Source organism: Taeniopygia guttata, chromosome 10 (assembly GCF_048771995.1).
Source record: "Taeniopygia guttata chromosome 10, bTaeGut7.mat, whole genome shotgun sequence".
NCBI classification, from domain to species: Eukaryota; Metazoa; Chordata; class Aves; order Passeriformes; family Estrildidae; genus Taeniopygia; species Taeniopygia guttata.
In genome coordinates, this window is record NC_133035.1 from 6,606,243 (window position 1) to 6,622,642 (window position 16,400).

The 16,400-nt window shown below is 38.4% G+C and overlaps 1 protein-coding gene across 3 annotated transcripts in view; it reads left to right on the forward strand.

Annotated features, from left to right (window-relative positions):
* Nucleotides 1-16,400, forward strand: part of THSD4 (thrombospondin type 1 domain containing 4) — a 236,772-nt gene that overhangs the window by 210,684 nt on the left and 9,688 nt on the right. For all 3 annotated transcript variants that reach the window (XM_030281191.4, XM_072934125.1, XM_030281192.4), the window contains 6 exons: nucleotides 680-776; nucleotides 1,643-1,885; nucleotides 4,052-4,181; nucleotides 5,853-6,057; nucleotides 6,341-6,514; nucleotides 14,949-15,122. In XM_030281191.4, the coding sequence (XP_030137051.4) occupies nucleotides 680-776; nucleotides 1,643-1,885; nucleotides 4,052-4,181; nucleotides 5,853-6,057; nucleotides 6,341-6,514; nucleotides 14,949-15,122 (1,023 nt within the window). The remainder of the gene's footprint in view (nucleotides 1-679; nucleotides 777-1,642; nucleotides 1,886-4,051; nucleotides 4,182-5,852; nucleotides 6,058-6,340; nucleotides 6,515-14,948; nucleotides 15,123-16,400) is intronic.

Here is a 16,400-nt window from a genome sequence, read left to right on the forward strand (position 1 = left end):
CCCTGCTCCTGGGGAGGGCAGCAGGATGGCCCCAGTTTGAGCTGGTGGGTTGTTGGGCTCCATGGGGTGCTGAGGAGCTGCAGGGGCTGGAAGCAGCAGCTGGGATGTGATGGGCACAGAGTAATGCATGTGTGCTGTCTGCAGGTGCTCTCCTTGAGCCACTGGGGAACTTTAAAAACACAGTAGGCTGCATGTGTAGGGTTGGGGGCTGTGGTGTTTTGTTTTTTCTGCTTTGTTTCTTCTTTGCTTTTGTTTCCTCAGGCGTCTGTCAAGTTCCTGCTATCTGAGAGTGTTTTGATGACCTTAGGACCATTTCTTCTGCTGCTGAGGCCTGGTGTGAGCCTCTGCTGCTCCCATTGCTGAGGGGGGAGGCTGGCACAGCCCACAGCACACCTTGGCCCCAAGCATGGCAGTCTTAAGTTTTTCAGAGAAGATTTAGACAGTTTCTCTGCCATCAAAAGCTAGCTCAGTTTGATAACACAGGAACTTGCATTTTCTTCTTTGCAAACAGTAACTTGTATTTTCTCATTTTTGCATTTTTTGGAGGCAGTCATTAACCATTGCTTCTATCCCAAAGAGTGATAAATAATGCTATGCAGCTGATCAGTTCAAGTTGACATTTAAGTATTAGTAAAATAAAAAGTGGAAGAACTCAATGTATGGCTGGTTTTCTTTTTAGATGATTCATCAGCAGCCTAACCCGGGTATACATTATGAATATATCATTCCAGGAGACAATGTCATTAGTCCTCAGTTGCTTGCTCACAGGAGGCCAGGTAAAATGCCACCATTTCCTTTTATCAAATACTTTTTGTTATTTAATAAGCTAATGGGGAAATTCATACCAATGAATTAGTGTAAATGGTATCATTGATGTGGGAGAGGCCCAGAATTTCTCCCTACACGTTGAATGAGAACTCACCATAGATTTGTTAACACTTCAGCAAATTAAAACTGGCAGGGTTTATTACACTTTAGCTGGGAAAATTACTACTTTGAGTAGGAGTGTTGTAACCATGTCTCAGAAATGAAATAGAACATGATCTTTCTTTTCAGAGTGTTTTTATTTCTGAGATAATTTAAAACAACCCTCTACAGTTCCCCTTTCCTCTTGCAACTGGAGAGGATCAAACAGAACAGTGTTTTCTTCCCAAGCAAGAATTTGGGCAGCTCCTGCCTGAGCTGTGGGTATGTGCTGTGTGTACACCTAGGAAGTTCTGAAGGACAGGAGAAACTTTGCTAGTGAATTTGGTCCTTGCTTTAACGTTCGTGACTTGCTTTGACAAATTCTGAGTGTTTGGTATGTCCATAATGAGGAGCAGCTGTGCTGTGACATGGGGAGGCACAGAATGCAGAGCAAGGAACAAAACAAAAATGCTTTGGGAAATTTTGACACTGGGTGCGTTAACTCTACATTGTCTTTGGAGATTCTTCAGATTTTAGTTTTTAATGTACTTGCTGGCTAAGACTTGGTTATCTTAGTTTAAAACAATACAATCTTTGCAGGTCACTATTAATGGACTCTACGTAGCAGAATAAAGCTGCTTCCAAGTTTAGTACTACTCCAGTTCTAATTATCAGAGAATCATAACATAAAATAATATGCTCATTATTTTACTTTTCTATTATTGTCCATCATCAGGGGAGCCACTGAATGGTCAGTTAGGAATGCCAGAAAGTACAAGTCATGAGGATGAGGATTTGCATAGAGAGACAGACATTCTCACTGGACAGTCAGCTGGAACTTTTCCAGTTATTCAGCCAGGAAGATTTCCTTCTCATCAGCCAGAAAACCAGGTGCCTGCTATGCAACCACCAAGACAAAACCGAGAATACAACTGGAAACAGGTTGGAAAAACTGAGTGCACTACTACATGTGGGAAAGGTAAGTGCTTTGTGTATGCACAAAACCTTGTTAGACCTGCTGTTTTCTGTTCTCTTACAAACAAAAGTCATGTCATTACTGTTACCTGTGCTTATATTTAAATCAGTAAAGCCAGCAAAATTAGAAATAGAAAGCATGGAAATTATAAGGAGATATATGGCTTTGCCTCTGAAAGGAAATATTTCAGCATTTATGGCAAGCTGCTCTCTCCCATGCCCTTGATACACAGCTATTTTCCTCAGCATCCTTTGGCATTCTTTACCATTCCTTTTGCCTCTCCAACTTTGTCAGATACACCCACCATGCTTTTTGTATCTTTGTCAACAGTTTTCTGATCGTCATGGGAAGGTTTCACAGGCATTTCATCAGACATATCTTTGTCTCATTGGATGTTGCTGGAGCAGCAACTACAGAAATCTGAGGTTTTAACAGGGAAGAGGTGGGAAGGAAAAGGGATGGAAAAGGCCTGGTGAGCTTTTGGGAAGTGGTGCATACACTGCTTGCATATACTGCAAAGATTAAGCTTTGCTGCCAGACATTCACAGTGGCCACAGATTTTGTGATGGTAAAAGTGAAATCTTCTGTACTATACATAGCCACCCACCACCATATCCATAAAACTGCAGAGGTTTAAAATAAACATGTACCAGTGTGGGAGCTCAGCTGACTGTCACCAATTCATATACATGTAGAACATTTGCTTCTTAATTAGTTTGAGAGGACACTTTGTAAATTTGGTCCAAGGCCAGATGGGTGTGCATGTTATAGCTACATACAGCTGAAAAAATCCAGCAATATTAATAGCAATCAAAATTGCTTCTCAGTTAAAAAAAAAAAAAGAAAACTCCTTGGAGTAATTACTGCACAAGTACTAGAGTTAAAATACTACCAGTAAAATTCAGACTTCCTTAAGTCAGCCCTTTTGTGGAGAAAAATATTTTAGTTGGCATTTAAGCACACTGTGCTTTTACTACAAGTCATGTAGGCAGAATCCATAATTGGGTCTGATTATTGGCTAGCAGCAATCTGTATCAACTACTGTATGACTGAATTCCCACACTCAAGGAGAATTTTAGTATCCAAATCAGGTAATTTATGGTGTAGTTGCAGGAACACATCAAGGTAAATGTATTCTTTCCACCATAGAAATCTTGGTTGTGTATGCCTGTGGCCTTTATCAACATTGGCACGTGGTTCTTGTCCTTTCTGCAGGGTTCTGATCTCTCTTGGTAGTAGTATTAATGATGTCTGAGTCAAAATGAAGATAGAAAAACTGTAGGACTTAAGAAAAAAATTAAAATAAAAAAATTAATTTCAGCCTCCTATTTATTCCATGAAATTTAGCAACAGAACTGCCAGAAATTGTGTCTCTTTTCCCATTATATGAAGAATGTGTGCATTTCAAAAGAAACTGTATCTTGAGAGCTGGATCCTGAGACTATTGAGACTGTATGAACAGTTCTTGTGATCTTGCTGTGATATGCCCCTGACTCTCTGATGGCCCTAAGGCATTTCAAGCCAAACTAGGTTATACAGACTGACAAAGAAAGGAGTGGAAAAATCAGGAAAAAATTGTACTATTAAAGTCTTTGTTTTAATTTTGAAGCATTCAGTATAGGACACTGTTTTTTCCTTTCCTCTATGTTTTCCATTTTCTTCTACTTTATTTCTTTATGAAGAAATATAGATGATGGGTTTTAATTATTTTTTTTATGAGCCACCAACGTTAAATGACCTTAGGAAATTCCAAGTTGCAAGAAAAAAAAAAAAAAAAAGATATTTTTGTGCTACCAAAAGAAAAGGGAGGCTAAATTAACAGTTTTGATGAAAACCTGAGAGATTTCAAACACGTTTGTAAAACTTTGTCTCAGAAAAAGACTTATCTTTTTTTCACAAAGTGAAAATGCTTCCCATGAGAACTGCCAACATCTCTTGTCCTAGATTTCTATTTAAGATGACTGAGCAAATAGATCTGCTGGAATTTGGACAGTGCAGAAACTGCTACTGCATCCTGTCAGCTCTTACATTTGGAAATTTTGGATAAAACCTTTGTCTCTATTTCCTGTTGTCAATTTATGCTTTTCCTTTGTGCATCACTGTTGGATGCTGCTGTTCTTGCTACAGAGTGTTTTGCAATTCTTTATCTAATTGTCTGTTTGATTTCAGGATCACAGTACCCAATTTTCCACTGCGTCAACAGAATCACTCACGAGGAGGTACCTGAGGGTTACTGTGACAGCAGCACCAAACCCATTCCAGAAGAGGAGGCCTGCAACCTCTTCCCATGCCCTGCCTTGTAAGATACTATAACTTAAGTGAAGTGAAATAAGCCAATATCATTGAAATCTTGCACATCAAGGAGGCTATTCTAAATAGGAAAGTAGTTTGAGCTTGCACTTGTGTTGTAAATTGCAGTGGTTTTTTTTTCCATAGTTGTTGATGGCTTTCTTCCCCTTCACAGAGGGCAATAGCATGCAGAGTAGACAAAAGGGAGCCTGGAAACTAGTAGGTGTAGCAGTTTCTGAAAATGTGTGTGATTGTTCAGGCAGACACTCTCTATGTGGTCTCTGTGGGTACACTTTTTTCAAGTGAGAGGTTTCTGCATATGCCTGTGTAAAGAAGAGGCACTGCAGGTTCTGTCACTCCACGTGAGATCAGCATGCTCTAGTGGCCATACTTTCATTATTTAAGGATGAGATAGTGCTCACAACAGCCCCCTTGTACATTCATGTCTCTTCCCTGAATTGAGCAGTTCTTGGGCTCCAAGACTTGGGTTCTGAGGTGGTGGTCCTTCTTTCCAGCACACGGATACAACCAGCTCAGATGTGGTTTCCTTCTGAATCACACTTGCTGTTGGGAGACTGTGAATTGCTATTGGCTGAGCAACTTCTTTGAAACACTCAAAAACTAAAAATATAAATAAAAATATAAAAAACAACCAAAAGGACAGTCCATCCAGGGTGTATCCCAAGAAGAGAAAAGGGTTAAACCCAGTTGCCATTAGAGCAACTTCATTTTAGCTCAGTTTTCCATCTCTCTTGTGGTTATACTCTTCAGTTCTCTTCTGAGCAGCAAGTGGTCATTGCTTATCCCAAGGAAGTTTCTAATGATGTAAGTGCCCTTACAGGCTCAGAGATGTCTCTGATGAGCAATTTCCTAGTGCATATTAGATACTCAGGAACTTCTGAAGTAATTTACCTGGAGATAGCTTCTCTCACCAAAAGCATTTTCCTCACCTTTTTCATTCTAACAACTCATAGTCATACAGGATAACATCAAGAGTATAAACAAAGAAATGTAAATATTTAAATGCAGAGATTTTGCTTGCTGTCCACAAGAGTTCTGAAATAAAATGTGTAAACAGTTTAGATACCTCCTTTAGGTGTGTGCCTGTCTTCATGCTTGTAAAGATATTTATACAAAGGTGACTAAATAAATACAGTGACTTTTGGAATTTAGTCAATGGAGAAGGATTTATTTAGAGATTTTTTTCAGCCTTTAAAGTTAATTCTATTTATTCATTGCTTATCATTTATTATTTCAGTTTTACTGATGAATGAATGCTTGGATTCATTTCATGATTTTGTGTCGTTGTCTTTTTTAGAGCCTTTGCTGCAGAAAAATTTTATGCAGCACATCGTAAAGCTTTTGGGAAGTGTCATTAGAGCAATAATATATATTATAGACAGATTGTTTTAAAAACCAAGCAGCTGTTACAGGCTTGAGTAACATTTGCAATATGTCTTGAGACCATGAATTGTACAGTCTGTATCCATGCTCATAATTAGCAGCCTCTGCAGGAAGGCTGTGTAAACAAGTGTGTGATGGTGCCTCCTAAGGGATTGTTGCACACACAGAGACTGAAGTGTGATTTTCTAAGATTCTGGACCAGCATAAGATCATGTCATTTCAATTCTGTTAAGATCAGTGTGGAACAAAGATATCCTTTTTTTTTTTTGCACTTCAGCTGGGATATAGGAGAGTGGTCTGAGTGCAGCAAAACCTGCGGGCTGGGCATGCAGCACCGGCAGATCCTGTGCCGGCAGATCTACGCCAACCGCACGCTGACAGTGCAGCAGTACCGCTGCCAGCACCTGGAGAAGCCTGACACAACCAGCACCTGCCAGCTCAAGATCTGCAGTGAGTGGCAGATCAGGACAGAGTGGACCTCAGTAAGTAGGATCCATTCATTTGGGGTAGAATACCTCAGAAAGAATACAAGTTTTCTTCCAGGTATCACTTATCAAACATCAATTTGGTTTTGTTTAAAACAAAGTGGAATATTAAAAACCTTGGAAATAAGCAAATCTTATTTGCTACTTGACTATGACCATCAGTTTCCTAACCAGAAAAATGTCATAGCAGGAATAAATGAATGAACAGTATGGTCCCAGCTCCCTGGTAAACACTGCAGTCCTTGCACAGAGTCCTGATGCAACCTCCCTTTTGTCACAGTGCTCAGTGCCTTGTGGAGTGGGGCAGAGGACTCGAGATGTGAAGTGTGTCAGCAACCTTGGGGACATTGTTGATGATGAGGAATGTAACATGAAGCTGCGGCCAAATGACATCGAGAACTGCGACATGGGCCCCTGTGCCAAGAGCTGGTTCCTTACAGAATGGAGTGACAGGGTAAGGCTTCTCAGTATCTTTATCCTGCCAAACCTTCTAAAACAAGAGCATCAGAATTTTAAAAATACACATCTGTACAGCCATAAAAGGAGTAATCTTATTTTCCATGTTTATTCTTGGTCTTTCAAACAGGCAAAAGCAAATAAAAAAATAATGATCCCAAGGGCTTCTTGAGTTTGTGTTAAGATACAAGAATGCATAGAAAGGGCAAGCCTGTGCTTACATGGCCAAATGTCCAGACTTAGAATTGGCTCTGAGTCTAAACTTTCCAAAATATTGAGTGTGCTGAGATTTATTATTCTTCCTTGCTTAGTGCTGAAACTCGGGATTCAGACTCTTAAAAGTTTTCCCACTGTTTTCTTAAGGGATATAGATTTGAGGCCTGATATCTGGGTTTAAGTTCAATCCATAAACCAATTATCTCATAGGTGTGAAAAGAGAACAACTTCATAAACTCAAGCAGGCTTGATTCAGGCTCTTGTATTTTGTGAACATGGATGTTGGGGTTAATTTTCTTCTAATGAGTCAGATTCTCTGCATGAAAGCAGTAAAACCAGTGGTGATTTAACTTGTTTAATGATTCAGCTCAGAGTTGTTGTTCAGTGGTGATATTTATATGCTTTCACTAAGAGGCTTACAAACATGGGCTAAGAAAAGCCTGATAATTTGGTTCCTCTTGTGGATGCTTGCATATCAGTTTCATCTGTAAGCAAGTTCAGCCTTCAGTCTGTAGCATCCTAGTTGCATCTCCCTTTGCTTTGACAGACAAGTAATGTAATTTTTCAGTGAAGCTGTAAGATTACATTAATAACTTCATGATTTCATTGTGTATATCACTTTGTGATAGTACCTCCGAAAGCCAGGTCACAGGCTGGCCTTTAGTGTGGACATTCAAAAGATTTTCCACATGGTTTAGATGCCGAGATGTATCAGGAACTTCACAAGTAGGGCAGATATCTGCTATATTGCAGAATTTTAAAAGGCTGATCATACTCTTATTATAAGGTCTGCAAAATTTTCAGCCCTCAGGCAACTCAAATAGATTTTATAAAGAAAACAAAAATACAGACTACTGAATCCATGTCATTGTGGCTTTTTTTCCAGTGTATGCTCCTGCATAGTATGCACAGAATGATACCAGGAGGAGTAGAGGTATTAGTGCAAAGGACAAAGATTTTGCTGTAGGGAAATGGGCAGTGCTTTTTTTCTTCCTTTTTTATTTTTTCTTATAGATCTGTTCTTTGTACGGTGCTGTTAAATCCATTTTACCCTCAAAGAGATCATTTTGACCAGCTTCTATCGTCCAGTGCAGTTCCACCACATAAAGCACAGACATTGCAGTGAAAATTCTAGCACCATCCTCTTGATTATTCTACCCTGATATTTAGTCCTCTGCAGAACTAAAAGCAGCTTTTGAGCTGAAGGTTATAACTGTAGAATGTTATTATGCTTATTTATACATGTTAAATGAGACGTAGAAGTGAAGCAGGTAATGTGGAAAATGTTGGAGTTTTTTTTTTTTTTTTTACCACAGACTTTTTAGGGCTGGAGAGTAAAGAATGGATTTTGTTACCTTCTCAGTTTATATAAGTGTACAAATTAATTTCTTCCAAATGCTTGCTACTGTAGTTGGCATTATTCACCATCACTTCTGCCAGGAGTGGGTTTGGAGTTTGATTCACAAAGAGGATGTAAGAAACAGCTTATTTCAGTAAAAAAAGTAGATTTGAGGTGGAACATGCAGGATCTCCTCAGATTCACACATAACCCATAACTCGGATGTTGAGACACTCGGGGCAGTGATTCCAGTGGCAGCAGTGAACAGATTTGCAAGGCCAGGCCTTTGGCTGTTAGCTGTCTTCTTGTGCCTTGAAAGGGCTGCATCTTAGGAGCAGAAATTTCTCTTTCTTTCTAGAGGAGTGTGTTTCTTTGAAAAATAAGAGAAGAATTCCATCATGGAATAGAAATGGTCATTCCCAGGTGTATGAGCTTTGCATGTGTCATTTCCCAAACAATTCCTTAAAAAGTACTTTAAGCCAAGCCACAGTTCAGCAATAAGCATAGATCAGCGATGGGCAGCCACAAATGGTTCAGATAAGCAGCCAAAAGTTCAAATGCTTTAAAAAATCTTGTTCAAACCTCTTGAGTCTGCAAAACTGTGCTGGAAATCTCACAAGAACAGACCTTCTTTGTGAGATTTATTACATGCCTACTTCAAGTCCCAGCTGGAAATACCACAGAACAGTCTTTCCCATTGTATTTTGACATTTCAGCCATGCCTAGAAATAAGAGGTAAAAGAACTTATCATAACTTTTGGAACTTTGAAATGGTTGAGTTCAGACTTAGTTACAGCTGGAAGAGAAGGCCTTTTCTGAACCCACTTTGCAAACACTTCATGTGTACAGTTGCACATACAGCAAGTAGAGATTTCCAGAAGCCTGTCAGAGATTGGTTAGGCATGTACTTCCTCTTTCAGCAAGGGATAGATCAGACTTCCCTGTCTGGATTGATGGGATGCATGGGCCATTACAATATAACCTTGGTTAACTAGCAAAACATCAATTAAAAAGCAGAGCAACATCAAAATTACCATTGTCTTTGCTGACAGCAGATCTTCAATTTCAGGATTTGATATTGGTGCAGGATTTGACATGGGAGTTCTTTAACACTGTTTTAAGAACAGAACATGGTCTAATTTAGGAATGATGAAAAGATTTTGTGTTTTCTTATTTTACTGAGACTGTACAAAATTTTAATTGATGCAGAAATCACGCTAGTTATTTATAGTATCATTAATAGTTTGTGTGGTTCTGGACTAGATTATTATATCATTGCTTTTCCCTAAATGTGACTTCAGCAGTATTACATATGTGCACTTAAAAAATCTGTAGAGCACATACAAATTTGTGTGTAGGAGTTGTGTTTCCTTCCCAGGGTGGGCTATATGTTGCTTTATCCTGTAAATAACACTTGGCTGCCTTCTTGCTGTGTTCTCCAGTCTTGCTTTCCCACAATGTATTTATGTATTTTATGGGCCACCTGTTTTGCCCCATGGCATTGACCTCCTTGGTGTTAGTTTTTGCACACACTGAATTTTTATATATGTAGTTAAAAACCCCTTCATGTTCCTAATACAATGCAGTTCTTGATTTGTGGTATTTTGATAAACAGGTATCAGAGTCCATTGAGTGTATGTTACACAAACACTTTTACCTACAAAGCTTTCGAGGTGTGTGGCCACCATGTGCACTCTGGAAAGGAAGAAGGGAAAGCAATTTGTTCTTGGGAAACATTAATTTTCTGAAAAGTATATTCTGTTGTTCCTTGTATGGGAAATAGGTCTAAACACCATCTATTGATACCCCCAGGCTTAATCTTGAGAGAAGCAGAAATTTTTACCCACTTCAAATGGAAAAGATTACAGGTTAAAATAGTAGTAGCAAAATGAGACTGGTTGGTCATACTTTGTCTGTCTTTGCATTTATTGCTCTATCTTGAACATAAATAAGACAATTAACTTAAGTTTCATGACTTTGACTTCTATGTGATCTTTAACCTCTTTTGCCTATAGAGAGTGTGGACAAACTTTTGTGATATTTTTATATGCATTTGTAGAAAGATTGCTTCCTGTCTCATAAGTCTCCAAAGATGTCATCCTGCATTAAAGCAGCAGAGTTCCACCAAACAGCGTCCATTAATCAGTAGAGTAAATCTGGTGAACCTTACTGAACTTAGCAACAAAATGGGATTGATGGGAGCAGATGAGATTCTTGCAAACATTTCACATGACTGATTATTTGACAGCTCTAATTGCTGGAAAGTTTATTTCTCCTATGGGTCAGGAGCGGGAAACTGCATTCTCCTGATTTACAGCAATGGGAGACTCACCAATGTTTCCTTCCAGCTAACTGAAGCATTTCCCTCCTGCATTTTTGTTTATTCCACATTGCCATCTCCTCTGTTCATTTGTTTCTCATTTTATGTTTAGAGCCTACTTAGAAAAGAGGCCAAAATACAAACAATTCTTAGATGTTAATGAGATTCTGTGGCCAAAATAAAATCTTGGGAAGAAAGAAAAAATGCTGCACATCAGGGAACATAATCAAAACAAACCAAACACATGCTCTGGATTTTACTCTTCATTAAAAGGAGTAACAGCAATGCTTCTGTAATAATCTCCTGCAAGAGAACTGTAGTAAAAGGAGAACTTCGTAAAAATCAATGCATTCTTCCTCTCAATTCTAAACATTGCCTAAAAGGTTCAAGTGTGTTTGTTGACCAGTCAAATGTGGAACTACCAATGAATATTGTAGCTTACACTCTGCTTTCACTGCTTTTTATTTAAATCTGGATACTTCACTTAAAATCTCCTGAATCTTGGGGGGAAAAAAGAAAAGTCACCATTAAGCTTGTGCAAGAGTTCAATTTTTTTATTATCACTGTTTATTTGTTTTAGTATAAAATAAAAAAAAAAAGATAAAATACCCTTTTTCACTGATTTCATGTGGGATTTATATGGAAATAGAAGGTTTGTATTCTTTATATATAAATATGTAACTCACTTCATATTTGCAATGAAACATACAGCCAGGAGGGTTTGATAGAAGGGAGATTTTGTGTTTCCCGCTCTAAGCCTAAGCCTAACCCTAACCCTGGCCTTGCTTTGCCCCAGTTCAGCCCCTAAAGCCTGCCTGGCTGTACCTGTGGTTGCAAGGAGGACAGCACTCTAAGGGAAACTGTTTAAATCTAGGTATCAGAAAATGTTTTGACAGTGCAAAAAGATATTTCTTCTGTCATTCCCTTTTAATTATTTTTTTCCTTTTCTAAGAAATCAAGGCAGCTCTCAGTGGGTTTATGTCTTTCGAAAATCTGCCCCAGTCTGCTGTGGCAGAAGTGATCTTCTGAAATACAATTCTGAGTGTATTATTGGAAAAACAAAGGTTCCATAATCTGTCTAAAATCCCTTCTGAAATGGATTTTCTCAGAGTAGGTAGAATAATGCTAAGGAGTTTTATAAATGTATTTGAAACATAATTTTTTATTTTTATTTTTTTTGCAGTAAATCAGGAGGATGACTGTGAAAGTCTTTACTATCTTGTGGGAGATAATAAAGGTGATGAAGGTTAAAAGTGTGGTAGACAGAAATCCTGCACAAATGGGGGTGTTTTACTCAAATTCAATTGGTTGTTATTAAAAAATTTAATTAAGGCTAGCAGTGATGCTGAGGCCTGTGTGAAAGCTCTCTGGAGGCCCAGGAGAATTCCTGCTGCCACTCTCCTGTGGTCTGCTGCCACATTTGAGCGTAATGAGTAGGGCTGGCATGTTAGTGAAGAGGAACTGGCACTGCTAAAAGGGATTTTTTTTTTTTTGTTCTACCCTTGTCTTGTAGCTGTGACAAAAATTCAGGCTTCCACTTAGAGTTTTCCAAGTTTGCAGGAACTTGCCTTATTTTCCTGGACTGCTGCTCAGTTGCTTTCCGACAACTATCAGAGCCCTGAATGAGGGGTTTTATTTTTAGTTTTTAATGGGTATGGAAAGCTTCTGAAATTGAACTCATGAGGGAAGGACCTCAGGAAGAGGAAAAATGGCAGACTCCTTAAAACACAGACGGAGGTTTCTGAGGAATTTGTGCCAATTAAAACAAGACTGTGAAACAAAATATCTTTAATAATAGGACCAGAATAAAGTTGCAGCTTGTGAAAGTTCCTCATGTTTCACAATGTTAGGTTATGGCAGTTACTATGTATTAATGCAACAAATCAATGGCACCAAATTGAAAGTAATGGATGTGTCAATTGTGAAAAACAAGGGGAAAAGATTCATTATCCAACTCCCTACACCCTGGCTTGGACTTTAGAAATCCATGATTTTCACAGAGAAGATTTTTTGCTGAAAAGGAGATAAAAACATGAAAAAACAAATGCATAATGTGAAACATTCAGGTTTAAGTTTGCTTTGTAAATCCTTAGAGGGTAGTTAATCTGTAGCAAAATCTTGCAGCAGAGAGTGGAACAACCCTATACCTTCCCATTTGGTATTTCCTCTGTTATTTGATATGCAAGCCTAGTTCATAACATAATCATTTAAAACATAAGACTAGGGAGATTTTCTGGATGACTTTACAGACTAAATTTGTTCCCAGCTCTGGTTTGCAAAGCAGAAAAGCAAACTAGATTGTCAAATGAAAATTAGTTATCAATAAGAAAAGTATTTACAGAGTATATGCATAAGTTCTCTCTGCTTAATGTAATTGGACACACTTGGAATGGGAACAGGCACAGAATTGATTTCCACACTGTAGGGTTGAGTGGGAGCCACAGTGTGGGGCTCAGCTCACCTGTGAGTGGCCTGTCTGAAATGGGTGTAGTTTAGTTGTAGTTTGTATGAACAGGAAAATGCTCACTGCTAGCACAATTTATGTTATTCTTGTATTTTCAAGATTTTTACCAGTTTACCTTGAAAAAGCTTCCTTAGCCATGAAATTGATTTGCTGAGGAGGTGAATCTATTTTACATACCTGCTTGAAGGTGGAAAATTTTGTTGTGCACCACCAAGGTTCATTATGTTACTTCTAGGCATCATTTAAGAGATGCTTAATTACTTGATGTTGCAGATGGAGGAAGACACCTGAATTTCTAGTTTTTCAAAAATTGTACTTTGTTAGAAAAATTGCTTCTAAAGAGATTAATCACTTCTTTAGTTTTCTAGGTATTCCTTATCAGTAAAGTTTTGCTATTCTATTTGCTTCTTTCCTGTGAAAGAAATAAACTTGCTGATAGGAAAAGTGGTTTTCTATTCTGTATCAGTGGAATAAGTGTAACATGACTACATGTTTCACACAAGTAACCAGTGTTCCTCCCTGTAAGTGAGTAAAGAGCAGTTTGCTACCAATGGCATTTTCAGTCACTGGGCTCTCTCAAGAAGATGAGTGACTGTGTTTGTTGGTCTTGTTAATAGTGGTGTTCTCATGGCATCTACTGTTTTGCAGCTGAACTATTGGAAGTGAACCCTGACACTTTTACCAATGGCAGCTAAATCAAGTACATGATCAACTTTGTGTCTCATTACCAGTTTTTGACTCATTCTTAGTCAACAAAATTTTTTAAATGTTCTAATGCATTCACAAGGAATGTGGTGCTCATTGTGGAAGTAATACACAGTTCCTCCTAATTACATTGGGTGTTTAAAATCTGAAATAGCAATCAAATGCATCTTTTTCTATCATATATTGCGTATTTATTTGTGGGTTTCTTTGCATGTGGAATATAATTGCTTTGTTTAAATTCCATTGTATACATATCTTTCAGTGAGCTGCACATAGGTTTTTCTTCTTTGTTAATGGTCTGTACACGTAATGCTAAATGCATTTTAACAGAAAACAAAAGGGAAGATCAAGAAATAACTAAGCAACAAAGGAACAGTCAAACACGAGACTTTATTTCCTTGGCATGTTTCTGTTTTTTAAATGTCCATAGTTTGATGCTGCTTAGGACAGTGAAATACCAGAGACTTTCCTGCTTCAGTAGATGAAAGAACAAACTCTAAGGGCATAAATGGAACTTATCCTGTGATTTGTGAGTGACATGCATACTGTCCCTGAATAGGTGGCATAAGAATCTACATATCACTGTTTAGTAAGAGATTTCAGAATTTAGCAGTGTAACTTTCAGAATGGTGAACATTAGTTATTGGAAAGTCATATCATTAAAATGCAACAGGGAATAGATGTAAGCTTCTATGGCCACCTTTTCTAAAACAAATTTAAAACTTACAGTTGAAACAGATTGGGCAATAACTCTTGGTAGTTACAGTTACAGTCATTTACTGAGGATTTACCTGAATCTTTTGAAATTACCTGTCAAAATAATTTATATTTTTCTACTTTACTGTGCTGTCATACTCTGTCAGTCTGTTATATGGAAGAGTTCCAGGATGTGCTGTGCAGTCTTGTCTTTACTCCCAGTGCCACAAGCCCTTGCCTTGTCCTTTCAGCTTGTGTAACATCCACCTGGCTGACAGCTTGAATGCTTGGAGGAGAAACCCGGAGAGCAAAACAAAGGCTGAAATAGGACTGCTGTCCTATTTTTATTGAAATTACCCATTCTCAGAGCTACTAATTAGTGTGAAAAAATATGAATAAAATGAAAACTGGAAGAATTTATGGACAGGACGAAGAAAGGAAAGTAAGAAAGCTAACAAAAAGCTGTAAACCAAGAGATTTCTTTCTTAGCTATTCCTTGCATTTCTGACTGTAAAGGCAGGTACTACTTGTAGTGTTTTCAGAAGTATGAAACTGTAATACAATTTGCTACAGCTGCATTACAAGTACAAATAATTGGCTTTGCATGAATGACAACTTCCATGACTGTCACTTGTCATTTCCCTGTGCAGTCTGAGGGCTCACAAGTGACCGTGTTGTGTCTCTTGCTGCAGTGCTCCGCAGAGTGTGGGGACGGGATCCGCACGCGCTCCGTGGTCTGCATGACCAACCACGTCAGCAGTTTGCCTCTGGAAGGCTGCGGCAACAACAGACCCTCGGAAACAACTCCCTGTAATAATGGGCCCTGTGCTGGGAAAGTGGAGTGGTTTGCTGGGGGCTGGACACAGGTAAGCCAGGCACCAAATCTAACATATCTGTTGCTTTTCTATTGGTATTTTACTTTTAAACTGGTATTTGGATGCAATAAAGATGCGTACCATAAGGTATTTCTTCATCTCTCTAGAATATTTTTTTGGTATTTTAGAATAACTAAGTACTGACAGATTATCTGACAGAGTATCTAAATACTGACAATCTAAAGTATTTCTCTCAAGAGTATTTGGTATTTTTTCCTGTATTTTACTGAGTTGATGTTCAATACTTTTCAGCATCTGCTCAGTTTTTTACTTTGATGAAAAAAAAAAAGTCCTTCTTCTCCTCTCTATCTTCATTTTTTGCTTTTCACCTACTGACCCAGCATATTTATGAAAAGAATGGTGACAGAATTCTGCTCAGCATGTTCAGGTAAACACAAAAGCAATGGATTTGCAATTCTTAAAGTAGAGCCTTTGTGATCATGCAGAAATGCAGGGTGATACATACCTATACATATGTATGCATATGAAATTTCCAAAAGATAAAGAAGGCAAAAAGCAATGGCTAAATCCAAAAGTTAGCTTTGGTATTGTTGTACTGAAAGCCATTAACAAAACAGGCAAAATAACAAATTTTGGTTAGTGGCCTCTATACTGATGCTCTTTCCTCAAAGTAAATTCTTCTCTTCATCCACATCTAGTAGCCCTTGTTCCAATGAACATTTCTTCTGTCAGGTACAAAAGCATTTCAGAAGCTGTTAACTCATGCCCAGGCATTTGTGTCCCTTTGTGTAGGGTCTGGCATAGCCTGGAGAGCTTTGGGACTGCTGGAGCTGTGCTGTTAACTGACTGCACTGCAGATCCCACAATCCTTCCAGGAGACAGGGAGCTGGAAGTTGAACTGGTACAGCTGAGGGGGAGATTACAGAGCCAATACTGTTCTAATGCTTTCAAGTGCAAGTAATAATTTTTGTGTATAAGAATATGTGTAACAATAATAACATATTCAGATTTTTAAAATCTTTATCTGCAGTTCTAATAACAGATGAAACCCAGGCCTTGTTACTCAGGCTGCTCCAGATAGTGAATAGGAACTCTGTACCCATTTTTTCAGTGCTGGAGAAGTGTTCAGACAGACCATCCTGACTATTCTTTAATTCACCTTCTTTCTTTGCATGGAATTGAATTGTTTGATGGACACAAGGGTACAAAGTCTTTCCCAGTCTGAAAGTTGAGTCTGACAACATCAATTCTACCAGCCAAGTCCTAGCTGGTCTATCTGGTTTTCAATAACAAAATGAGAGTAGTTGG